The 27,259-nt window shown below is 47.5% G+C and overlaps 1 protein-coding gene across 1 annotated transcript in view; it reads left to right on the top strand.

Annotated features, from left to right (window-relative positions):
- Positions 1–918: 918 nt before the first annotated feature.
- GRID2IP (Grid2 interacting protein) overlaps positions 919–27,259 on the top strand; it is a gene marked incomplete at both ends in the record, with an annotated part of 63,290 nt that continues 36,949 nt past the window's right edge. The window contains 2 exons of the mRNA XM_083372422.1: positions 919–1,503; positions 7,420–7,574. Of these exons, the coding sequence (XP_083228548.1) occupies positions 919–1,503; positions 7,420–7,574 (740 nt within the window). The remainder of the gene's footprint in view (positions 1,504–7,419; positions 7,575–27,259) is intronic.

A 27,259-nucleotide genomic window follows, 5' to 3' on the forward strand; every position in this document is an offset into this window, starting at 1 on the left:
ACTTGTGACTAAAAAACCTAGGTTGGTTCGTCCCTTGATTAGTTTCTATCAGTGGTGGGATTTAGCCAGTTTGCACCACTTCGGCAGAACCGGTAGCTAATTTTTTGTTGCCCAGACCCAGAATGGACTTCTGGAAGCGGCATCCACACAGAGAACCAGTGGTTCATGTATTTGAATCCCAGCACTGGTTTTCATCCATTGCTTCTTGTCCAGCTCAATCCTCTCCCTCTCCTGAAGATGAGATGCCAGAGATGGGGCCACTTTGTTTTGCCAGTGCAAGAACCTCCCAAGGCCCCCACTGTGGGAAGAGAGCAAAAGAACAAGGGGGAGAAAAGGAGGGTGGGTGCCTGGAGGGGCGGTGCAGAGTTTCATGCCCGGCAAAGCAAGTTTTAATATAGTGCAGGGGGTCTAGGACAACTTGCCGTGGCCAACTTGCTCTCAACAACTTGCTGAGGGACAACTCGCAACAGCCAGCTTGCTGTGGGACAACCCGCCGTGGGAAACACTCATATTGAAGAAATGGTGGAATAGAATCATTAAAGAAAGGATACCGAAGGAGGGACAAAATGAAATGTGAATGGCAGAAACTAAAATAATCTTAATTATTTTAAATAATTAAATTGTTGAATGCCCTGTGTCAAGTTGGCCCATGGTTAGTTAACTATCTTCTGGTGAGTTGTCGTACAGAGAGTTGGCCATGGTGAGTCGGCTGCAGCAAGTTGTCCCATTCCTAGTGTGGGGCTTGTAACCTTGGCAACTTGTAAATTTCTGCTTCCACAATTCTGAAAGTTGAAGTCCACAAGTCTTAAAGTTGCCAAGGTTGGTGACCCCTGATACAGTGTGCATGCAGTCACCCACTGTTCTTTCGCTTGGGGTGAAAGGCTGACTGTTCTGTGTGGCCCCTTTTCCTTTGCAGCCATGCCTGCCACCAATGCTGGGTGGCCGGACGAGTTTGGCTTTAAGATCTGTGGAAGTGGTCCATGCTACATCGTGGCTGTGGAGGAAGGCAGCAGTGCCCAGGTGGCTGGCCTCCAGCCCGGAGACCAGGTTTTGGAGATCGAGGGGCAGCCTGTTTCCTCCATGAATGCTGAGACCCTAGCGATCCTGGCCAGGCAGTGTGAGAATGTCCCCCCGAGCATTGGCGTGGTCTCCCGCCTCCAGAAGGTGGACCTTCCCCCTGGGTCACAGGGACACTTTGGCTTCACCTTGACTTGCAACGAAGGCAATCCCGTGCAGGTGGAAAGCGTGGCTCAGGACTCGCCCGCTGCCAAAGCGGGCATCAAAGTGGGTGACTACATCCTGGAAGTCCATGGCATTCACGTCCAGCGTTATGAGGATGCGGCTGCCGCAATGCGATCCTGCCAGGATGAAAGCCTCAGGCTGGGACTGCTGCGGTTGGGGCGGCTCCGGCGATGGGCTAGCAGCAGCGTGGAGGAGTTTATCCGGAGGGCAGAGGCCGTGCATCAGGAAAGGAGGCAGAAAGCTTGGGAGTTCAGCCAGAAGGTAAGTCGAAGGTGAAATTCGGGGCAGGATGTGGGGCAGCGGGGATCAGGACCCAAGGATCCTCGCAAAGCTTTGAAAACTTGACTATGTACCCTGCTTTGGGGCTCAGTGTGTGTGTGTGTGTGTGTGTGTGTGCGTGTGTGTGTGTGAAAGGCTCTGTTGCCTGCCTTCCCTACAGGTGGTCCTCGACTTATGACCACAGTTGAGCCCAAAATTTTTGTTGTTAAGTGAGACATTGTTAAGTGGATTTTGCAGCACTTTACGACCTTTCTTGCCACACTTGTTAAATCAGTCACCACAGTTGTTAAATTAGGAAAACAATTGCAAAGTGAGTCTGGCTTCCCCGTGAACTTTGCTTGTCAGAAGGTTGCAAAAGGGGATCACATGACCCCAGGACACGGCGACTGTCATAAATTTGAGCCAGTTGAGGAGTAGCCACTGAGCCCACCACTCATTCTCCCAACTAGAACTGACCACCAAGAAAGGATCAGAACCTCTGTAATGCAAGCTTCCCAATCCCCAACTCCCATAGGCGGTCCAGAAGGATCCGTGGTTGATGATCCTGACAGCTGCTGAGAGGTCTATACTCTATAGGACCTCTTTTATGGATTGGAGTCACGTGGCAGATCTACAATGTATGGACTTAATTTTAGCAGGTTGCAGAATTATTAAAGTTGGGGATAAATGAAACTCAGGCAGCACAGACTGTGACAATGCAATTAGGACTTTGTTGCATGCCGGTCAGCACAGCCTTAGTGGGATGGAGAAACTATCTTGTTTGTTCAGTCCCCAAAGTAATAGAGTAAAAAAAAACCTGATAATTTCTAATTGTGCAATTCCCCACTGCAATCTTCTTTTAATATTACTATGTAAGAGATTAATTTCTCTTTTTAGATCAGTAGCACTTAGGGGAACTGAAGTCTCATTTCATCAGTGAAAATCACTCTTTTTAATGTAAAATGTGATTCTGTTGAACTTTCTGCACCGAGACTGACAGTTTATCCTCTTTAGGAGACTAAAGAGCTTTGGTGATAAATCATGCCATCGGTCAATGAAGATAAGGAGGCAAAGGAAACTGGTTTCGGGGCCTGATTTTCTTGCAAAGGACACAAAATAAGAAGGAAGGTAGAAAAAAAAATCAGAACTGCAAGGATAAAAACTAGGAGGGGGGGCCCTTAAACATTGAGCAGAAACAGATCAAGGTGAAATTTAATGAGAGGAGCATGAAGACCTCCAGCTGGGGAGGAAAAAGTGAAAGGCATCAACAGAGGGTCTATGACAGCTCACCATGGCCAGCTCACTGCGGGACAGGAATTACACTAATATCAAAGAAATACTGGAATAGAATCATTGAAGGATGCCAAAGGAGAGACCAAATGAAATGGGAATGGCAGCAATTAATTTTTTTTAATTTATTTTAAATCATTCAATTGAGTTGTTGAATTGTCCCGCAGCGAGTTGTCCTGTGGCAAGTTTGGCTGTGTCCAGTTGCCCCGCGGCGAATTGGCTGCAGCGAGTTTGTCCCATTCTGCCAGCAGAGGCCAGCTGCGGATGGGAGATTGGTGTCCATGCTGAGCACAGGGCAACCAAGAGCCAGCAACCAGCGACTGCTAAAAAGGCAGCGGCTGTGGTGGGAAGAGTGACGGTGCCCGCTAGCCAGTGGGAGGGGTGGCCTTCCATACCGTGAAATGAGATGTGCCACAGGGACTGCCTGGGATGGCGGGTGCTGGCAAGTAGAAGGAGGGTCTTTTGATCCAAATTGAGGACGGGCAGGCCGAGATTGCCTTTGCATGTTCCACTTCTCGAGACGGCGTTTAGTGGCTCGGCCATGCTGCACGGCCTGCTGTCCCCAGGAGGGTATGCACAGGACCCTCAAAGGTGAAGATGGCAGCCACAGTGGTGCAAGTGAAGCCCCACCTGTTTTATGCATAACAGTCTGGGAGCTTCAGAGGACCCCCTCATGGCCTCCCTTTTGCTGCTCCCAGATTAGAACGGAGGCTGTCTAGTTGTCAGCCGCAGAGGCCAGAGAGCCTGGAGCAAGCAAATCACACAAAAGCAAATGCAAGACATAGCTCATTTTCCTGTCTGCCTTTCTCAAGTCCAACCCGAAGAAACAAACTCACACATTAGTTTCAAGCGAAATGTTTAGAACCCTTCGACGTTTCCACGTGAGAACAGCCACAAAGCTTTAAACTAAACAGGAAGCAAACACACGCCAGATGCCATTCATTTAAATGCCTTCCTCTCAAGGATGGGCTGTGGTCAAAAGAAGCAACTGCCGGCAAACACAGCTCAGATAACAAGCAGGAGGAGCTCAGCTGCACTCCTGTGGCTGCCATCTTGACTTTCTTGACCTTTCCTGACTTATGGACTTATGAATAATGCTTCTCATTATCCCAAAGGTGCTTTTTCAAAAGGTAACTGAGCTGGGTTTTCCCCCTTTTGTTCTTTGCGGAAGACGTTTCGCTTCTCGTTCACAGAGCTTCATCAGTTCTGGCAGGGTGGTGGTGGGGAATGTAAGGATTGGTTCTGACAGTAATGGGGGAGGGGGGTTTGGAAGGATCCTATTTCTTTGCAGTCATCGGGTCGTTAGCACTCTCCCTGAGAGCTCTTGAAGCCACTTGGGGGTTAGTGGGGTGGTAGGAGAACCCTAACACTGAGGGCACAGATAAACCCCCAAGTGACGTCGAGAGCTCTCAGGGAGAGTGCTAATGACCAGATGACTGCAAAGAAATAGGATCCTTCCAATCCCCCTCCCTCCCCATCCTTCCAGAACCGATGAAGCTTTTTGGATGAGAAGCAAAACGTCTTCCTCAAGGGGAAAAAACCCAGTCCAGTTGCCTTGTGAAAAAGTGCCTTTGAGACAACCACGACCTGGATGGCTGAGAATCTCACAGACCTCTGGCTGCTTCAAGGGCATTTGCCTGCTTGCCTTCCACCCTGGCAGAGGGGTGCGGGCCATCATTGGGCTCTGCAACCGAAGACTCTCCCACCCAAAGATTTGTTCTCCACTGTATCTAGCAATCCAAGCCGAACGGGGCCGAGCCTGCTTGGCTTGGGGGCAGAGCTCCGCAAGGGCTCTTGAGCTGAACAAAGAGCCAGTATGTGAGGCTGAAGCCTCCTTATCTTGTTCTCGGGATGAAACGATCGATGTCATTTTCTCCTTCAAAGAAAAGTTTCTCCCATCTCTGCCGTTGGGAAGAGTGCCAGGCAGTCCTTGCTCCAGATGCAGCAACCTTGAAATTTCTGGGTCTCTCCTGGGCTTCAGTCCCAGTCATGTTCCCGTGCTTTAAAGGGAGGGTCTTGTGGTTTCAAGATCTAGGCTAGAATTTCCTTTGGAGAGCATCAAAGTGGGGCAAGCCTTATGTGTGTGGGGGAGATAGACAAATAGACATAGATAGATAGATAGATAGATAGATAGATAGATAGATAGATAGATAGACAGACAGACAGACAGACAGACAGACAGACAGACAGACAGACAGACAGACTGATTGATTGTCACAATGCTGGATTTAAACTGGGGTGTAAGTGTATGTGTGCATGTGGGGTGTGAACAAGTTTGTCTCTGGCCTAGGACAGTTGTCCTGCTTGAGCAGGGGGTTGGACTAGAAGGCCTCCAAGATCTGTTATTCTATGTTGTAGGTCAACCTCTCTCTCTCTTCATGACTCAAATGCAGAGGCAAGGGTCTGATTATCAAACGTGTGGATGACACAGAACTGGGGGTGATAGGTAATAGAAGCAAAATCCCAGGCAATCTTGAGAGGTTTAAGAGGTGGGCTGAAAACAAAACACTGAAATTCAAAACAAGCAAATGCAACCCAGCTGTGAATCAGCAGAGTGACATCGCTGCTAAAAAGGCAAACTCGTTTTTAAACTGCGCAAGTAGAAGTGTAGTTTGCAAATCATGGGAAATTCATCTGCACTGATCCAATTGCAGTTGAGGTTCTTGGTTCAAGAGATTTAGAAAAACTGGAGTAGGTGCAGAGGAAAGTACAGGTTATGACCATAATGGAGCCTGTCCATTACGTATTAATGGTCAGAATGGTCGTATTGGTCATGTTGATCATATGACCAACCCAATTTTATGTCATTTTTTGCAGTGGTCATTAAGCCCTGTGGGAAGAATCCAGAGAAAGAAATATTTTGGGGAGTATTAAAAAGGCGGGAGATATTTCCCCAAAGGAATAGTGGAGAAAATCTTTTTAAAAAGACAGAAACCAGCCCCAGCCCCTCTCCCCCAAGCAGAAAACTCAGCAGAGGCCAGCTTTCAAAAATGCAAATTCAATCATTCTTTCAGAAAGGTTTGAGCCTTCCAGCTAGAAACTGAAGAAATTAGGAAGACAAAGACCCCTAAAATCTACATACCTCCACCCAAATTCTAAGGACAGCAAACATAATAGGATTAACCCACCAATACCAAAAGGGCACACTCAGACTCAGGTCAAAGTACATGACACAGGAAATGCAAAGCCTCAAACAGGAAGAGCTCCGAACAAAAGCCCAAGAAGGTATAAAAACCCACCACTCCCAGCTACATGTGGTCACTTTTCCCAGAGCCATCTTTCTGTCTGGCTCTCCTCTTCAAAAAACTACAACCTTCTTTCTAAAGCAGTCTCCATTTTGATTATTCCCCAGCTTGGACTGGACCCTGATGAAGATTTTTCTTTTGACAGCCCATTAACGAGTGTTTTGTTGTGGACACGGTTTTGCTGAAAACCAGAAGGAAGTGCCAATTTTTGGGCATAACTGGTGACCTTGCCAGCAGAGGCCATTTTCCTATGGTCTCAGTCAAGGCTGCCGCAGTCAGGCCCAGCCTCCTGACCGCCCCTGTCCCCAGGGTCCGACTGGAGGGTTGTTCGTAGCCTTCTGCCAGGGCTTCCTTCTCCAGCCTGGCTCCAGGGAAATCAGAAGGGAGCCCCTTTGGATCTTCTAGCTCAAAGCCCAGGAATAATCGAACAAATCTGGTGCTAATCCTGAAACACACGGAGGGGCTGTGGAGCTGCACAGACTTTCATGGGGGGAATTTTTTTGAAAGAGAATTGTACCTTATTAAAACGGAAAGCAACTTTCTAGCTCTAAAAAGGGACGCTGAGCAAAGGAGCGAAAAGAAGAGAATTCTGGATAGAATCGATATTTTATCCTAGTTAAACCAGTGGCTCATTGCTTCTTTCAGGAAGATCTGGGTTCCATGATTCACTGCAGAGAAGATGGCTAGAGAGAGAGAAAGCAGCCCCTGTTTGGATAGGGACAGGCAGGGTTCAGCTCTCCTTCTCCTAGTCCTTCTGGAGCGTTCTTTGCTGTTTTCAATTGTGCACTGCGTGAAATGGGAAATATTTTGCCACACAATGTCTTGGACGTTTGCCCCAGCCCTTCCAGATGTGTTGCATTTCAGCCCAGCTGAAAGCTGGAAAACCTAAATGGGTCTGATTTGGGGCCATAGCAAACTGGGGGGGGGCTCTCCGCCTTCTCCGGGGGAGCCATCCAGTGTCCTTCCCTGGGCCTTCCTTGCCCCCCCTCACCCACTGCTGGCACACTTGCATTTCAGCACGGCTGAGTCCAGTTGGCTTAGCGAATCAGAATAGAGCTGGAAGGGACCTCGGAGGTCTTCTGGTCCAACCCCCTGCATGAGCAGGAGATCCTATACCATTCCAGACAAGTGGCTGTCCAGTCTCGAAAGCCTCCAGTGATGGGACACCCCAATTTCTGGAAGCAAGCCGTTCCACTGGTTCATTGTCCTCACTGTTAGGACGTTGCTCCTTAATTCCAGGTTTCTTCTCTCTTTGATGAGTTTCCGTCCCTTGTTTCTTTTCTTCCTGAATGTCCCCTCACAAGTTGGAGTGAGGTGAGAGGCTGATGGCCGGGCAAGATAGCCTGGGAACGCCACCGTTTCTCATGGGTTGCTTTCTCTGCAGGTGCAGGAGATCCTGGGAGACCAGCCTGAAGTGAGAGAGAAGATGTTCACCTCTCTCAAGCAGTTTGCTGCTGAGCGGAAAGTGGACTACTTGGCTCATGCGCTTTCCCTGATCCTCACTGAGGATTCCCACCGGCTGCTCCTGGACCACATCAGGTATGGCTGCTTCTTCACGGGCATCCTGGGTGCAGCCCACAGACAGACGCCAGCATCAAAATGTTGTGTGGTGGCTCTACTCTCTCCTTGACAAGGGAGCCACATGGGCAGAATGATCAAGATGGTTGGTCAAAGCTCCGCCCTTGATCTTTTCTACCATACCTTGTGAACACCCCCCTCCTCGGCTCGCTCTGTCCTCTTGCATCAGTTGGGCGCCTGTCTTCACAGGTGCCTCACATCCCTCCCCACCTTTAAGCCCCCACGGAGGCCTTGTAGTCCAGCTCCTTCTCCACTAGATTAGATGCTTCTCAGGATGAAAGGGGAGGGGGCTGGTCCAGAGTCTTCGAGGGAGCTCCTGTGGCTGAAGATCATGTCTTAGACGTGAAGGCGTTGTTATGGTCCTTCGCTTTCTTTCCTGTGACGCGGCGTCCTGTGCCTTGTAATTTTATTCTTTTTTATGAAGTCAAGTCTTTAATTTGCTGGTCGATGACCATAATAAAATATTTATTGAGAGAGAGGAGAAAGAGAGGAGAGAGAGAATTAATGCTTTGACTGATACTTGTTGGTATTGCTGGAAATGGACTCTGGGATGCAGGTGCTCTGCCCCACAGCCAGGAAGAGGGGCCACCAGGCATGCTGTCTTAACAGGAGGACCTGGCAAAGGCAGGGCAAAGCCGGCCCCAGCTGTGGCCACCCCAGAATTCTTTGGAGGAAAGCCGGTGGGTGCCTGAAAACAGGATGGGAAAGGAGCCTGTCCAGACCAGAGTGGTGGGATAGGATGGAATGGGATGTGAGCAAAGATTAGCCAGCAATCTCAGCCACCAGGCTGGCCTGCAGCATACCCTCCTCGCCAGCTGCAGTCCCCCTTAATAGCAGCCCCTCCCCTTTCCTTCAGCTGACTGGGTGTTCAGGTTGGAGAGCTCCAGACAGGAAGGTGGACTGTCTCACCCATCCATTCTAAAGATAGACAGGCTCTGATGGAGAGGGGAAAATGTGTATGGTTCACTTCAGTCCCAGAGTAAGCGGAGCTGGCAGCTTCTCAGGAGAGCCTGTCTGTAAGGGGCCTGTGCAGAGAAAGCTTTCAGCACAGTTTTTACTATGGCAAACCACAGAACCAAAGACCACGAATAGCTCTTGAAACCTCAAGGGCCACCATGTGCTCAACCTGCCTCGCTTCCACCCATAAGTGGGAAACAGTTTTGAGGTATCAGCAGGAACGAGCAGAGGAATGGTACCGGGGGGGGGGAGGGAGAGGGGGGTTTATATGGCAGAGCATCAATGACCTCACAGTGTTTGTCCTCAAGCCAGCCCATTCAGACATGCATGTAACTCTTGGTTGAGTCATGGTCAGCATGAACACCAATCCAGGTCCTCCCAGCCATTCGGAAACAGAGCCACTTTCCTGCACTTGATAGTCAGGCAGTGAATTTCTGGGGAGCCCAGTCCATGTGCATTTGTCAGAGGGGGACTTATCTGCATGGTGGGGCATCCAAACAGCCGACGGTAGGGGTGTCTGCAGGATGACAGGCAAAAAAATCAAGATGGCAGCCATGACACAGCAATTGAAGCTCCACCTGTTTTTCAGTCTCTTGTGGCCACCATCTTGGCTTTTTTGGCTGAACCCTGGGGACACCCCTGGCTGTTGGGCTGCTACCAACGGTTGCCCAATGAGTTGGGCAGAGCTTGCCAGTAGCTCTTTAGGATCATGAGGGGTGGGTAGACCTACCCATCAGCTGAAAAAGCTCCTGGAAATTGGTACAAGATGAATGAAACTGAGACTCATGTATTTCCCCAAATGGGCAAGGGATTGTATGGAGAAGGTTGAAGAAGAGCCTTTGGTCTAGGAACAGATGCAGGTCAGTGAGATCTTCAGCAGGATTAAACTTCTGCTATGAATTTGTCCAGGTAGCATTGAGGCAAGGTGGGAGGGCAGATGGCATCCACAATCGTGCTGTTAATTGTGCACAGCTCATCTAAAAAAGAGCTGGGACTTTGACTGAGTGGTTGTGGCCACCATCTTGACTCTTTTGACTCCCTCGTATGGACATCTCTGTCCTGAGTGGGTCCTGATCTCAGCCAGCCTTCTAGAAAATCCAGCTCCATTAGAATTGTATTCACAGTGGCTTAGATCATACATCAACTAGAATTTTGAAAGACAAACCCTATTAAAGATTTGCGGTACAGGTTTTGTGTGCAACCATCTTCACCTCTGCTGTACGGCACAGTTAGCACTGCAGCTGGGAAGAGCCGACTGCAAAGAACCAGAACAAACTTGCTGCAGCAAAGCTGACTTTAAACTAAAAGCCTGCCAAACCTAATCATTCTCAGACTCAGGAGATTTGAGAGGAGTCCTGGTTGGGGGGGGGGGGTCCTTTGGTGGAAAGCTGTGTTTCAGTGGTCCAAAGGTCCATCAAGAACGATGCCTCCCTAAGGCTGGAATGAAGTAGAAAAAATCAATAATAATAGAATTAGAATGGAATGGAATAGAATAGAATAGAATGACCTTGGAGGTCTTCTAGACCAACCCTCTTCTCAAGCAGGAGACCCTATACTATTTCAGACAAGTGGCTGTCCAGTCTCTTTCTGAAAAGCTTCCAGTGATGGAGCATCCACAACTTCTGAAGGCAAGCTATTGCATTAATTGACTGCCCTAAGCTTTAGAAATTTTCTCCTTAATGCTAGGTTGCTTCTGTCCTTGGTTAGTTTCCAACCATTGTTTTTGTCTTGCCTTTTGGTGCTTTGGAAAATAGTTTGACCCCCTCATCTGTGTAGAAGCCCTCAAATATTGGACCACTTCTATCATGTCTCCCCAGTCCTTCTTTCAATTAGACTGGACATTCTCAGTTCCTATAGCCGTTCTTCGTATGTTTTAGCCTCCAGTCCCCTGATCATTCTTGTTGCCCTTCTCTGCATCTTTCCAGAGTGTCTTTGGATGCAGTATTCCAAGTGTGGTCTTACTAAGAGTTTGTAAAGCAGTACTAGAACTTCACGTGATTTTGACTCTGTCCCTTTATTAATGCAGCCGAGGGTTGTATTGACTTTTTTGGCTGCTGCCCCACACTGTTGGTTCATATTTAAGTGATTGTCCACTAGGACTCCAAGACCCCTCTCACAGTTCCTGGAGTTGAGTCAAGCCTCGCCTAGTTTGTTGGTTTTTCTTGCCTAAGCATAAAACCTGACTTTTATCTATATTGAATTTCATTTCTAGCTATTTTCAAACCCCAAACAGGCATCCACAGTCTCAGGACAGTTAGGATTTAAAGGTCAGCACGAGCACCGCAAACCTTAATAAAACGGAATCAATCCACTTGACATACATTTGGAGCTTTGCAGACAGCTCCCTCAAATCCATCTGTTGCACTGTGGACCAAATGAAGTTTCTGGACTCTTTTAAAGACCAGCAGATGACAGAACGCATCCCAGAGGCCCACCTGCAGTTGCCTGTGAGAGACAGATTGCTGAAACACCTGCTTGACAAAGCTGAATGGGGTTGGGATTCAGCATGTTGTGGGAATGCAGCCATCAACTCACTGTGTTGAGTCAGCCTCTGTGGGTTATTTGTTTGGCACTGGTATGTCAGGGGGAACAAATAGCGTTTTATTAACCTCAGTTATACAGCCGCCATATTTTGCCCAACACTCCATTAAGTGATCATGCTAAAAATGGAAGCTTTCAATTTGTTGACCAGATATTAAAACACCTTTCACTTATTTGAAGACCGTTGCTGGCCAGGCTGAATAGACATGAAGTCGCTTTACTTTGCTGTTACCATCATCGTAGCAGGTTGCAAGATGAGTAGTACTTAGCCCGTGATGAATCAGATTCATTCTGAATTCCTTAATGCGTCCCAATTGTCTTCCTTTTATTTTAATTTTTCCCAGCACCTGAGAATTATACCCATTTTGAGAAGGGGGAAGATATTGAGAAGCCTGAGTCAGTTCTGCTTTCCATAAAGTTACTAAAGTATATGTGATATGTGACTGAAAGAAGCTGTGCTTGACAGGGTAGCCTAGAGAGCAAAGTCGCCATGAATTGGACACAACTGAACAGTTAAAATTATATTATATGTGATCTCACCAGGCAAGACTTCACAAAATGTCTGAAAGATCTCTTTGGATCAATGCATCTTTATGGATAGACCTTGAAAATAAGGTCCTTTAACTCAGTGGGCTCCATTATGTTCTGCCAATGGTAGCAGGATCCCAAAAATATTTGCCCTGCCCAAGAACCAAGCACGCTCATCTAAGCGTTGTATATAGGAGCTGGATAATTTGAGCCCAAATTATCAAAAGCCTGAGCCTTGAAAGAGATGCTAAGCCCTACAAAATAAGAAACCTTTGGATCTTCAGTACTGGCAAGAAATAATGGCTTTTCAAGTGAAGGCGTGGAAGTCACTATAGAAGAAGATGCCAGATATGGTCTATTATTTTCATGGGTGTTCAGGACTCCAGACGGATATCCTGCCTTCTGTATGCAAAATGTTTCAGAAGATGCAGACACTAAACTTTATAAAACTTTAGTAAGACCACACCAGGAATACTGCATCCAGTTTTGGTCACCACATTACAGTAAAGATGTTGAGATTTTGGGAAAGGTGCAGAGAAGAGCAGCAAAGAGACAAACAATAACCGGAGAATGGTTGCAGTAACTGGGTATGGATAGTCTAGAGAAAAAAAGAAACAGGGGTGACATGCTGGCACTGTTCCAGTATTTGAGGGGCTGCCACAAAGAAGGGTGTGTGTGATTTATTTTCCAAAGCACCTAAAGGCAAGACAAGAAACAATGGATGGACACTACTCAAGGAGAGAAGCAACCTGGAATTAAGTAGAAACTTCGTAACAGTGAAGACAATTAACCCATGGAATGGTTTGCCTTCAGAAGTTGTAGGTGCTTCATCCCTGGAGGTTTTTAAGAAGTGACTAGACAGCCACTTGTCTCAAATTGTGTAGGGTCTCCTGCTGGAGCAGGGGGTTGAGCTAGAAGACCTCCAAGACCTCCCTCCCAGCTCTATTCTGATGGATTTATTGATTGACTTTAACTTCCTCCCTTAGACTTGTGCCAGCACGTTTTTAAAAAAGCAGGCAACATTTTCTCAGTTTCAAGCTTTTAAACCACTCTTGGCATCAGGCCACGTCTTTCCCTCCGGTGGAATGGGGCATGGTTTATAGAGGAATGTAGCATTGGCCCTTGGGAGCCGAGCACTTGCCTCTGTCTGTCTGCCTACCTGCTGGTCTGCCTGTCTGAGTATTTGCATCTATCTAGCCCTTCGATCGGCTCTGAGGCTGCTTTGCAACCTTGCTGTCATGCCTGCTTTCTGTGCCGAAGAACTGGGACACTTCCCTGCTGCTTCTGTGGTGGGGGGGAGGGAGGGGGTGTCGGTATCAGTCTCAGAGTGTGCATGCATAGGAGGGTGAGCGTTAATCAGGTTCTGCCTCCCTTAGCGCACAGCCTTGGCGGCTGGTGCGTTTTCGGTACCCAGCAATGCAGCACAGAAATCCCTCGCAAAGCCGTGGAGCTTCTGCAGATGCCTGACTGGACGGCTATTCCTTGCTGCTTTTCGGGGGTGGGTGGGAGCAGGACCCCATTATCCTTCTGGACAAGCCGTTGCACGGTGGCCACTGAGTCCCCTTCTCCTCTGGCACAAGAGGAGGTATTTTTCTTGCAACACTTTTCTTGGCCGCCCTGCTTGGGACTAGCCTGGATGTGGCACTTTTGAAATCCCCTTTGCGGGATAAACACATCCTCTCCCTCCTGTTCCCAGGGCTGGGTTAGCTGACTCTGCTGTAATCATTATCCTTGTTTCCTTGTTTACCGTTCCTCCCCTCCTTTTTCCTTTGGGCAGCTCCAGTGGATTGCGACCCACTTAGCCAGAATTAAGCGTTCTAATTTGCTGACATTTTCTTCATCCCTTTGGCGGTGGGGAGCGAGCACGTGCCTTTGGCCATTTGGCTGGCCACTTCCATCCCCTCTCCCCAGCCCCACAGCCCCATCGGTGCCATACGCTTTGCAGACCTTGGGGAAGTGCCCAGTTTGACTCTCCCCTTCAAGGATGTGGGGACTCGGCAACAGGAGAGAAAAATGAGCTGCCTCGGGTAAGTGACAAAGCCGCCCTTTCTTGAGTGGGTGAAGGGTCCCTGGGAAATGGGGCTTGGGTTTCCACCTGGGCCACTGAATTCTGCTGCTTCTGAGCATCTTCTGGAGCCCGGAGCAGCGTTTGTGGATGGGAACCCAGCGCTGGTGAGAGAGAGGAGGATAGACAGTGGCAGGAAATGTGGGATTTAGACGTTATTTCTGCTGCAGTTTGACCCAGGAGGGGAGAGTCCTTTGCTCAGAAACCTGCCCCCCCAGGGGTTCTTGTCACACTGGCCAAGGTCAGGCAGGGGGGGCTACAAAGTGCTGGGTCAGCTTGGATTATCGAGTGCTGGGGTGCTAGAAGTGCCTGAGGTCCACACTTTGGAATTTGGGGTCTTTGGGAGGGAAATGGAAAGGACAGGGCTTCCCTTTCTTTCTCTCCCTTGGCTTTTCCTGGGGTTGAGAAAAAGAGTATTAGTGGTACTTGCACTTTCAGAGTGTATTGGCACTTACGCTCCCTTGCCTTCACCACCCCCCACCCCAAACTTTTTCTTTACAAGGCCTCGAGAGAGAGTGGGAAAAAGAAAGAAGTTGACCTCGGATGTATTGAATATATAGGTTTTTTTAATTTTTGTGGAATTCCTCTGCTTATAGAATGAAAAAGAGGTTGCTAGAGACACTTTGCTGCATTCATGTAACCGGAAAACCTTTGCAGTTTTAGAATGCCTTTTGCAAACAGTGTGCCCTAAATGATCGAGGGGGTCTCGCTCCGTTGTTGTGCATGTCAACAATGCAAATCTTCTCCAGTCTTTTTTAACAGTGCCTTGTTCACGTCTGTGAAATAAGCTGCATTTCATTTCATTGTAAATTTCGATGAAATGCAAAACCCTGCATAATCATTCACGGATATAAAAATATTAATCTTACCGGATTTTTATTTATGTTAGCCGCCCAGAGTCATTGAGAGTCAGGCAGCGTACAAGTTTTAAAGGGCTTGATATAGGTGGATAAAAATGCCAGGTCCAGTCTAAACACCTGGCTGACTGGGAAACCATAACAGTAATAATTGATTAGCCTCTCTCTTCTAACTGAACTCACTGACAGCTTTACCGTGTCTCTTGTTTTAAAGCCAAATTGTATTGCTTACAAATGTGAGCGTTAGAGACAACTTTTTCTGATGGTCTCCTTAGTCCCTTCCAGTGCTTATATTTTACAGTTGTATTGTATGATTTATGAATTAGGGTTATAAGGAAGCAGTTGTTTGTTTAATTTAGTTAGCTGGTTTATGTTGGCATGTATGCAGTGAAATTTTCAATGACTCTCAGTTCTCAGAGGTTTTTAGCTCAAGCAACCACATTAAAACCAGAACAATTTAATAACAGTCCCTAAGGAGAATGTTTGTAGCTTCTTGGTGCTCTCTGAGTTTGATTGTTTTCTTGCAGACCTTTCGTTACCCAAACTAGGTAACATCATCCGTGCCTGATGATGTTACCTAGTTTGGGTAATGAAACATCTGCAAGAAAACGACCAAGCTCAAAGAGCATCAAAGACTCTGCCTTGTCCCCAGATGCCTTCTTGACCAGCTGTGATTTCAGAGTTCTTTGAAAGTCCTGTATGGAGGGGATGATCCAGTAATGGAGGCCAGGAAGTTTCACAGAGAGGGGCATTGTTGAGGGCGGCAATCGCTTTCTTCTGTGCTCAGGAGAAATGTAGGTTCAGTCTCTGCACCTCCAGTCTAGGAGGGATCTACAGCATCACTCTGGGGAAGGACAGCCTGAGATTCCAGGGTGCTGAGAAAACACCGTTCTTGGACACAGTGGACTTGCACAACTATGGAGTCTAAAGTGGCAATGGAGAGATGGTTATGCAGGTGTGACCCACCCTCGTGGGTTGCTGATATTTCAGGGAGAAAATGCTTGTGCCCTATGAGGAGCAGGCTACCCAGCTCTGGCCTTAAACTCTGTTCTACTCACTATCAACGTGAATTTGGTAGGTGGGGGGGGCGTTTCCTTGCCCATCATTGCTTTGGGATGGATTGCCCATGGACTCTCCTGGACCTAGAAAGTCTTCAGATTACCATCTCTGTGGCTTTTAGAAACATCTCATTGCTCCAGGTGGTATCAAGTTGAAGCCTTTCAGATTGCAGCTCCCCTCACACACAGCCAGTAAGACTGGAGTGGTCTTTATAGCCCTCTAAAACATCTTCCCAGCAGAACTGGGTTAAAATACGACAGTGTCACAGTGATGGCCTCAGTTCCCTTGATCTGGCACTCATGCTGGTCAGCCCTCAGAGCATCTGGCAAGAAAGCGCTGATGCAGCTGATCAGCTGCTTTTAAGTCAGGATTTGCAGACACTTGGCATCGTGTATCATCAATTCTATTTTTTAAAAAATTGTAGCGAGCCACAATTATTTTTTTCTTAGCGTCTTTCCTAGTGAGTTACATTTTGAAACTCCCTGGTCTTGGAGGAACATTTTCCTCCCCACGCTGACTTCCTTCAAATTGGTGTAGTAACGTTTTCTCCACCGTGTGTTAATGGCTGGTTGGTTGGATCCCTTCCTAATATCAGCCCATCCTTCTCCTTTCCAGGGAGGAGGCAAAGGGTGGCTTAACCTTTCAACCAGATTGCCTTCAGCTGCTCCGAAATAGCGGATTGCTGGGGGGGGGGCTCCCTGCCCTAGAATAAAATAAAATAAATCTGGTGTTTATTTTTACCATATGAGAAATGATAGCGGCCTCCCCTCTCTGTTCCCTGTCTTTAATTTAGCTTGGATGCTTGATGTCAACAGAAATTCTTGCTGTGACTCTGCCAGTAATGAAAGGGTCCATCCATCTGTGTGGGAGTTGATGAACTGCTTTTAAATCAGGATCAGGCAAAAACTTAGCATCCTAATTTCCCCCCCCCCCATCCCTTCCTGCCTGCCCCAAGACCCCCTGGGGGATGGAGCCCCAAGAAGCCCCCCTACTCTCTCTGGCTTTGGAGGGGAGCTCAGGCCCATGCTGGTTGCTTTTCTAGAAATGGGTTAAGAAGGATGGTGAATGCTGGGCAATTTGGGCAAAAACAAGCGCCTGCAAGGATGGTGTCTGCTGTGTGGTGTGCTATTATTAATCAAACTATATTTTATCTTTATTATTTGAATGAGGAATGCAATCTGCTCTGAAGTGTTTTTGATCAGGGTGATCAAACAAAGGGATCATTTTGCCACTTGAAGCATTTCCTTTTGAGAGAAGGATAAAATTCACTTTCGTATTTTTGGCATAACTGGCGGGGCAGGGAAGTCAAGGAAACTCCTGGCTGGCAGAGGCAGCTTTCAGGGAAAAGATGATCTAGCTGGTTATTTTTGGATGCAAAAGACCATTTCCAAACTTGTGTTCCATTAAGTCAGCGGAAAAGACCTTTGGCCGTGTTTTTCAGGAGTGGTTTGTGACTTCCTTTCCCCAAGGGCTGAGGATGAGTGACTGGCCTTGTGCCTAAGGCACGATGAGTATTCAGCCTTCCCTGTTCTCACCCCTCTGCCTTGACCCTCACCTCAGATTGTAACTTAACAGAATAACAGAGTTGGAAAGGACCTTGCAAGTCTTCTAGTTCAGGGTCCCCAATCATTCTGGCACTAGGGACCAGTTTCCATGGGGTGAGGGGCATGGTTTCATGTGCAGCCTAGATCCCTCCTGTGCGCAAATGAAACTTGCCTGGTTCCTAACAGGCCACGGACCAGTATCAGTTCGCAGCCCGGGGATTGGAGACCCCTGTTCTTGTCCAGCCCCCTGCTCAAGCAGGAGACCCTATACCATTTCAGACAAATGGCTGTCCAATTTCTTCTTAAAGTCTCCAGTGATGAAGCACCCACAACTTCTGAAGGCAATCCGCTCCACTGGTTGATTGTTCTCACTGTCAGGAAATTCCTCCTTAGTTCGAGGTTGTTTCTCTCCTGGATTAGTTTCCTTGGGCTGCTTCTTGCCCTGCCTTCTGGTACTTTGGAGAATAGCTTGGCTCCCTCTTCTTTGTGGCAGCCCCTTAAATACTGGAGCACTGCTATCCTGTCTCCCCTAGTCCTTCTTTTCATTAAATGTAAGATGGCCTGAAACTGAACCAATTTCTGAAAAACCTGGGATTGTCTGCTAGTGGAAATGTGAGTCTGCACAGCCGGGGGTGTGCACAAACCCCACAGAGCATTTCCAAGGTCCTTAATAGCTACATTTATGCTCAAATCCTCAGTCCTATCCTTGCAAAATCAGAGACTCATTTAATAGAGTCCTTCCCCGCAGATAGTATATTAAATGTGTACGTGCAGTGTGTTGTGTTAAAACTGGGTTTTCCTGTTCTGAAATGTTTTTACACTGAAGAAGGTAGCCATTGGTGGGAAAGAGAGAGAGGCTTATGGAGAAATGGAGAGGTTCAGAGTGTGGTACGGCTTTTTTTCCGTGTGTGTGCGTGTGTGTGTGTATGTAGATGAGAATCTAGGGCTCGGGTTGTGTGTAACCTGTTTAATAAAGTCAGTGGCACAATGCCTCTGCCCTTTCAACCCAATTTCTTCTTAAAAGCCTCCAGTGATGGAGCACCCACAACTTATGAAGGCAAGCCGTTCCACTGGTTAATTATTCTCACTGTTAGGAAATTCCTCCTTAATTCGAGGTTGTTTCTCTCCTTGATCAGTTTCCACCCGTTGCTTCTTGTCCTGCCTTCAGGTGCTTTGGAGAATAGCTTGGCTCCCTCTTCTTTGTGGCAACCCCTGAGATATTGGAACGCTGCTATCATGTCACCTCCTTCTTTTCATTAAAAAATGGAAGCCGCCAAGCAGGAGAGAAAGCAATAGAAAGGTTAAGTAACAAGTGAGAGGCAGAGAGAGAAAGAGATAATCTGTGATCTGCTTAGGGGGGGGCTTCCTGATAAAGCGAAAGAAGCAGGAAGCCCCTCCACATCTGTCAGTTCCAGTGCTGACAGATGGCCAAACTCAGGTTAATCTGCCTGTCAGAATTCACCCCCTTCCCCTTCCCTTTCCCCAGCCTCAGCCCCAACCCGGTTGCTTTCTCTGCCACCCACAAACTCACCAATGGCCTTAACTTGTCCAGTATTAAACCTGCCCGGATCCTGTTACCGAGGCCAGAGGGGGCTCAGCCATCGGGCAGAGCAGATGTGGCTGGGGTGTCTATGTGCCCCTTCATGGGGCAGGGAAAGAAGTCCTTCCTTGGTTGACAATGAGCTTGAGAAGGACCTGGATGGGGTTCAGGGAGATTTGCCCTTCCCTTTTACCAACGGGGTAGGGTAGCTTGATTTAAAATGGCCCTGGTACCATTTGGGGTCAAAGCTGACCCTTGACAGCCACAGCAAGATGAGTGGATTCTCACAACACACTAGCTGTGATGGAATGTAGAATAGAATAGTATAGAGCTGGACAGGACCCTGAGGGTCTTCCATTCCAGGCCCCTGTTTAAGCAGGAGAACTTACACCATCTTGGACAGGTAATTGTCTAGTCTCTTCTTAAAAATCTCCAGTGATGGAGTGCCCACGATTTTGGGGGTAAACTGTTGCACTGGTTGATTGTCCTCACTGTCAGGAAGTTTCTCCTTAATTCCAGGTTGCTTCTCTCCTTGATCAGTTTCCAACCATTGTTTCTCGTCCTTCATTCTGGTGCTCTGGTGAACAAGCTGACCCCTTCTGCCTTGTGGCAGCCCCTCAGCTACTAGAACACTGCTATCATGTCTCCCCTATTTCTTCTTTTCTTTAGACTAGCCAGACCCAAATCCCACAGCCATTCTTCGTATGTTTGAGCCTCCAGGCCTTTGATCATCTTAGTTGCTCTTCTCTGATTTTTCCCCAAAGTCTCAACATCTTTTTTGTGATATGGTGACCAAAATTGGCTGCAGTATTCCAGGTGTGGTCTTACTAGGGCTTTGTAAAGCGGTACTAGTACATTGCATGATCTTGATTCTATGCCTCTGTTTATACAACCCAGGATTGTATTAGCTTTTTGGCTGCTGCTGCACACTGCTGGCTCATAGTTAAGTGATCGTCCAGTAGGACTCCAAGGTCCCTCTCACAGTTACTGTATTTAAGCCAGGTCTCACCCAATCTGTATTCCTACCTTTGGTTTTTCCTGCCTAAGTATAAGACGTTGCTTTTCTCCACGTTGAAACTCATTTTGTTGGATAGGGCCCATTGTTCGAGTTTGTCAAGACTTTTTTGGATCCTTAGTTTGTCTTCTGGGGTGTTGGCTACTCCTGACAGCTTGGTGTCATCTGCAAATTTGATTTCCCCTTCAATTCCTTCATCTAAGTCATTAATGGAGATGTTGAAGATTACTGGGCCTAAGATGGAACCTTGTGGTACCCTGCTGCTTGCTTCTCTCCATGTGGATGTAGTGCCGTTGAGGACTACTCGTTGAATCTGGATTCCCAGGAGGGAGCAGCTGCTTTTCAGATGGCAAAGAAAGAACGATGCACAGAAAGTTTGGTTGGGACGAAATGGATTAAAACGGGTCCCCTCTAGCGATTCCCAGAGTATATCTGTAGTGATGCAGATAGTTGCTTTAATCTGGCAAGATTCTGTCTGTAAGTGATGAGCAATACAGAAACTGCTCAGAAGTAACTCCACTTGTCTTTCTTAGTTCTTGGGACCTGACACTAGTCTATGTTAAGCATTAACAGAGGCGATTTATGCTTTCTGAAACAGCTGGGCCTTGTGCCCCTCCCCTCCTCGGTGTTAAGCTCCAGGCAGATCAGAAAATCCAGGCAGTTCAAATTAATGTAAGGATATATTGCAAGATTAAGCTCTCCCTACAAGAATTTGAACTACTAACAAATTGGTGATAGATAAGAGTCAATGGAATTCAAGGTGGGCTGGACTCAGATTTCAAGGTGGGCACGAAGGGACTCTAGACCGATGATGCTTTTGACCCCTTCCTCGATCTTAGCCTGGTCATCCCCTACATCTGGATTTGCAGTGGGTCTCTCTCTAGGCTAGATGCTGCAAGCGCTGAGAAGTCTTACGAGAGCCAAGGACCAGTGGGACAGAAGGAAAGTCAGGCTGGTGGGGCAGCTTCTGTCATGGGTTAATATCTGGCTGGCTGACAGGGGCCTGGGTCAGTCAGATTCCTCATCTTGGCAGACCCGGAGTAGGCAGAGCCCCCACCTCCCTGGGAGTGCTTGATTTCCCCAACAAGGACCCTTGCATGGGACACTGTTAAGGGGGCCAAGGAGGAAGTTGGGAGGAACACTGGAAGTTTCCCCCCCTCTCTCCCTCTTTCACTTTATCTCCCTCTCTCTCTTTCTCTTCCTCCCTCCCTCTTTCTCTCATGCTTCCCATGCACAATCAGCCTTTGGAAAGACAAGCACCACTTGACCAACATGTAGAGAATTATTGAGAATGGAAAGGGGGAGTATTCTTTTTAGGGGTGCCCATGCATGCAACATATCAAAAGTAGGCAGAGGTTCAATTCTACCCTCTGGGGCCATCTTGACTTTTTTGACTGCACCCTGCAGCCCCCCCCTCTTGCTTGCTTCTCTGATTCCCAGGTGTACTGCAGTCTCTCCCTCTCCCCATTCCAGGCAGGGCTTTTAGGGAGAGCACCAGGGCTGAGCTGCTGCCTGTCCATAAGGAGGGTTACTCTGACTGGCAGGGAATTGACTAACCCACCCCCACCTTTCCCTCCATCTCTGCTTGGCCTTTACCCCAAGTGCAAGGAACGATGGCATTTGAAGCAGATGGCAGCTGGCTGTGCACACAGATGGGATTAAGCCAGGGAGGAGATTACAACTGCCTGCACCCGCTGGGATTGGAGATTTATTTATTTACAGATTTATTTAGCCCCCCCCAATCCCATCTCAAATAGTGATTCCAGGTGGCCTGCAACAATCTAGTATCCCAATATTTGAGGGGCTGCCACAAAGAGGAGGGGGTCAAATTATTCTCCAAAGCACCAGAGGGCAGGGCAAGAAACAATGGATGGAAACTGACCAAAGAGAGAAGCAACCTGGAATTAAGGAGAAAGTTCCTAACAGTGAGGAAAATTAACCAGTGGAACAGCTTGCCTTTAGAAGTTGTGGGTGCTCCATCACTGGAGGTTTTTAAGACGAGACGACAGCCACTTGTCTGAAATAGTATAGGGTCTCCTGCTTGAGCAAGGGGCTGGACTAGAAGACCTCCAAGGTCCCTTCCAGCCAGTGGCGGGATTCAAATATCTGAACAACTGGTTCTCTACATGGATGCCATTTTTGAAAGTCCATTCGGAGCCAGGGAGGCCTGGCTTGGGAAAGAAGCCTTGGCAACTTTAAAGGGAAGAGACGCGGACCTGGAGACGATTGGGAGATGCTTTCCCCCCCACCCCCCGGAGGATGACACTAGCATTTACGGCATGTACCTTGGACTTCAAAAAAAGTAGATTTTAATAAATTCAAGAGCAGCAAAAGGTAAGTAGAAACTAACAAGAAAAGGATCTCAAGATGGTTGGGAATTCCTAAAAAAGGAGATACAGGTACTCCTCAACTTACAACAGTAACTGTTTAGTGACTACTCAAAGTCTTGACAACTGACCCATATTTATGACAATTGCAGTGTCCCGGGGTCATGTGACCACAATCTGTGACCTTTTGACAAGTAAAGTCAATGGGGCAGTCAAATTCACTTAACAACCAGGTTACTAACTTAACCACTGCAGTGATTATATCCTTATTTCCAAAAGAGGGGGGGGGAAGGAAGATCCGAGGAGTTATAGTCCAAGGAATCAGATATCTGTACCAGGAAAATTCTAGAACAGATCATGAAGAGATTGGTATATGATTTCCTTGAAAACAAGGAGAAAATTACCCTATCAGCATAGACTTCATAAGAATTACTTCATTTTCTGCTTGGCTAATTTATGTAATAGATTATCAGAATGCGGACAGACATAATATGCCTTCATCAAAACATTTGAGAGAGCACGTGCTGATTAGCAAGTGAGTTAAATGTGGGCTGGTGGCATGACAACACCTGGCTCAAAAATCAAAGCATGTTCATCATTATTACCACATAAAATTGGGGAGAAATATTGAAGAGAGGTTGAAGGAGCTTGGTCTGAACATAGAACATAGAATAATAGAGTTGGAAGGGACCTTGGAGGTCTTCTAGTCCAACCCCTGCTCAGGCAGGAAACCCTATACCATTTCAGACAAATGGTTGTCCAGTCTCTTCTTGAAAGCCTCCAGTGATGGAGCACCCACAACCTCTGAAGGACAGCGGTTCCATTGGTTAATTGTTCTTATTATTAGGAAATTTCTCCTTAGTTCTACTTTGCTTCTCTCCTTGGTTAGTTTTCATCCATTCTTTCTTGTTTGCCTTTTGTTGCTTTGGAAAACAGATTGACCCCCTCATCTTTGTAGGAGATGAGGAGAAGACTGAGAAGGAATCTGAAATGCTGAAAGGAGGTCACCTAGAAAGTAAAAAAAAACAACCAAAAAACATTCCACAGAGCCAGAATATCAATTACAGAAAAGCAGACTCTATTTGAATTTTTGAAAAAAAAATATCCTAGTAATAGGAAAATGTGACAGTGGAGCCAGTGGTGGGCATCTTGTTTTTCCTGGAAGCATTGAAGCAGAAACTAGATAGCATCCAGTCCAGGATGTTTTAATTTGGATTCCTGTGTTGAGCAGGGCTTGAATTGGATGGTCTCGTCCCAATTCTGCGATTCTGCTGCATTGTTGGGGGTTCATTCAGCACTCTTCCAAAACTGGAAGTAGTGAAGGCATTTATGTGAGCAAAAAGGATTAATGTCTCAGTTCTCTTAGCACAGCAGGACAGGAAGAAGGAAGTCCAGCCAAAACAAAAAAAGGTCCAGAGGAGCAGCTCTTCTACTGGCTCAGGAATAGAATAGAATAGAATAGAATAGAATAGAATAGAATAGAATAGAATAGAATAGAATAGAATAGAGCTGGAAGAGACCTTGGAGGTCTTCTAGTCCAGCCCCCTGCTCAAGCAGGATAACCTATACCAGGGCTAGGCAACCTTGGATATTTTATGACTTGTGGACTTCAACTTCAGCATGGCTGACTCAGGAATTCTGGGAGTTGAAGTCCACAAGTCATAAAATATCCAAGGTTCCCTACCCCTTGTCTAGCCTCTACTTAATAATTTGCAGTGATGGAGTGCACACAATTTCTGAAGGCCAGCTGTTCCACTGGTTAATTGTCCTCACTGTTAAGAATTTTCTCCTTAATTCCAGGTTGCTTCTCTCTTTGGTCAGTTTCCAACCATTGTTTCTCGTCCTTCCCTCTGGTGCTCTGGTGAACAAGCTGACCCCTTCTGCCTTGTGGCAGCCTCTCAGATACTGGAATACTGCTATCATGTCATCCCTATTTCTTCTTTTCTTTAGACTAGCCAAACCCAAGTCCCGCAGCCGTTCCTCGTATGTTTTAGTCTCCAGGCCTTTGATCATCTTAGCTGCTCTTTTCGGAACTTTTTCCAAAGTCTCAACATCTTTTTTGTAGTATGGTGACCAGAATTGGTTGCAGTATTCCAGGTGTGGTCTTACTAGGGTTTTTTAAAGCGATGCTAATACTTCGTGTGATCTTGAGTAAAATTCTGCCGATCGATGGATAGAGTACCTAAAGCTACCCGAGCACATCTCGCCATTCTGGTACTTAAATCACATTTCTTCCCATTATGAGAGGATAGAACTTGAATCCAAGAATTGGGAATTGTCAGAAGAATGCCCCAAGAACATGCTTGGCAAGGAGGATGGAGAACTGCAGGAAGGTGGAGAAGCAAACTAGAATTAGGGAGAAATTTCCTGACACTTAGAACAATTAATCAGTGGAACGGCTTGCCTTCAGAAGTTGTGGGTGCTTCATCACTGGAGGTTTTTTTAAAAGAAGAGATTGGACAAGCATTTGTCTGAAATTGTATAGGATTTCCTGCTTGAGCAGGGGTTGGACTAGAAGATCTCCAAAGCCCCTTCCAGCTCTGTTATTCTGCAGCTGTTTAGAAAGTCACTAGAAAAAAAGGAACGGGACAAAGAAGAGTCTGGGTCTGGGAGCGTGAGATAAACGATGCCTGTCCTAAGAGAGCAGGGAAGGGGAAAGAAAGAAATGAGTGTGAGGGGCTTTTTCTGAGGTGCTCCTCACGTCTTGCCTGAGCACCAGGCGAAGAAGAGGTCCTTGGTCACATCTTGGGGAGCCATGTTGGATGTGAAGAAGGCAAGCAGAGAGGATGGAGGAAATGCTCAGTGGACTGGAGAGCACCTTCCATCTTCTCAGCTGCAGGTTTGAAAAAGGACCAGGACAGTATTTGGCTGCTTGGGGATTCTGTGTGGCTACAATTCATTTAAAACATAATTGTATAAATAATTAAAGAGGCAAGAGAAGAAACGATGAATGGAAACTAATCAAGGAGAGAAGCAACCTAGAACTGAGGAGAAATTCCTGACCGTGAGAACAATTAACCAGTGGAACAGACTGCCTCCAGAAGTTCTGGGTGCTCCATCACTGGAGGCTTTTAAGAAGAGATTGGACAGTACAAGGTTTCTTGCCTGAGCAAGGAGTTGGACTAGAAGACCTCCAAGGTCCCTTCCAACTCTTATTCTACTATTCTGCATTCTAATTTGGGAAAGCTTGTCATCTTGTCCCTAAAAGCAGAGAGTGCCTGTGGAACACAATGCCTTGTGTGGCCCTCTCCCATCCGCAGTTGCAGGAAGGTACCTTCTCCTTCCGAATGGCAGGAAAAGTTGGCAGGAACCTGAAAGTGACCTAGAGATATGGGGAGAGTGGAGCTTCCTGCTGGAGGGAACTGAGGTATGGAGAGGGCGGGGGGGGGGTCTGAGAGGCCACCAGTACTGGTCAGGAGGCCTGAGTGCAAGGTCAGTTTCAGAAATCCATTTGCTTCTATAGATACCACACACATATTGAGAGTCCCCCACCCCACCCTTTGCACTGAAGAAAGAGGACCGTTTTGCACTGGAGCCGTTATTCTTCAGAGAAGTAAGGGGATCATAATTAAAAATTCAAAAGACCTTTTCTCTTCTGCCAAGAATTTCCTTCCTTTCCTCAGTGTTTGATCAGTGCAGAAGCAGGTAAAATTGTGCTGCCTTCTTTGCCGAAGGAAATGGATGTATTGTGTAGGCCAAGCATTTCCCCCAAACTCTGTTACATCTCGGAGTGTTTAAAGTGATTCGTAAAGGGATTATTGGATCCTGGTGTCTTTACAGCCGACTCGTAAAGTAGGCTAGGCTGAGTGCTTGATCAGGCAGCTTCCAGGCTGGCAGATATTTCAATCATGGGCATGGTAATAAATATTAAACTGGAAGTGGGAAATGTGGAGAATAAAACATATGAAGAAAGGTTGCAGGAAACAGGTATGGCCAGTCTAGCGAAAAGAAGGACTACGGGGGACATGATAGCAGTGTTCCAGAATTTGAGGGGCTGCCACAAAGATGAGGGGGTAAACTATTTTCCAAAGCACCAGAAGGCCAGACAAGAAACAGTGGATGGAAATTCATCAAGGAGAGAAGCAACCTGGAACTAAGGAGAAACTTCCCGAGAACAATCAACCAGTGGAACGGCTTGCCTTTAGACGTTGTGGGTGCTTCCTCCGTGGAGGCTTTTAAGAAGAGACTGGACAGCCACTTGTCTGGAATGGTATAGGGTCTCCTGCTCAAGGAGGGGGTTGAAGACCTCCGAGGTCTCATGTTCCGTTTTCAGAAAGTGGCAGAGGAGGGATAATGCCGAGGCGGCTTCTCCACATAATTCCTGGGCTGACCCAAGAGCAGGGTGCCACCCCTGTCCCCTGTGACGATCTGGGCCTCCGGAGGGGGAATTTTCTCATGCGGAAGTCTTTATGGAGGATATAGTCATTGACAAACCTATGGGTGGATGTGGGAGTATTCAGTCTGCCGGGAGGCTCTATGTGTAGGTAAAGGAGTCGGTCCAGATGTTCGTCTTTCAAATAATTTGTCTGAGCCTTGGAGGTTGGCAGGGGGGCAAACAGAGGGCAAGTCTTACATTCCAGTGAAAGATTGCAGCAAAGCAAACTCCTCTTTGGGGCTGAAAATTGAGAAGGCCCGGGGCCCCTCTTCAGATGCAAAGGTCTCCGTGTCTGAGTTTTCCCTCAGATCTCTGGCTAGGTTAAAGGCACATAGACGAGTGTCTGTGCCTGGGGCCCAGCATGACCTGCTCCCTGTTTATTGAGGACTTGTCAATGCAGCTTTCATCTCGATATGCCAAGCCATATCAAGGCAAGAAAAGGGCATTTTCCATTGGAAATGGGACAATTCGTCCCCAGATAGAATCCAGATTTGCATGGAGGAGGACCTGGAGAGAGGCCAGTAACTTGTAGGACTCAGAGCAGCCCAGGCCTTCGCAGGTTCCCCCTGCGAGCTGGACCCGGGCCTCGGCACTCTCCTGGCCCTCCCTCCTTTGTTCCCTGGAGCCCTGCCCAAGGTTGCCCTCCCTGCCCCGTCAACCGCCAGAGGAAGTGCCCACAAAGCTTGCCTGGTGGCTTAAGGGCTGCCCGGGTGCCGTCCTGGGGCTGGAGGGCAAGAGAGGGTTGCCTCCCAGGCCTGAATCTCATCCGGGGCGGGAGACGTACTTGGCTGGATCCTGCTGCTGGGAGGGGGGAGACGGGCTTCTTCCCCAAAGCCTC

The sequence above is a fragment of the Vipera ursinii genome, assembly GCF_947247035.1.
Source record: "Vipera ursinii genome assembly, chromosome: 13".
NCBI lineage: Eukaryota > Metazoa > Chordata > Lepidosauria > Squamata > Viperidae > Vipera > Vipera ursinii.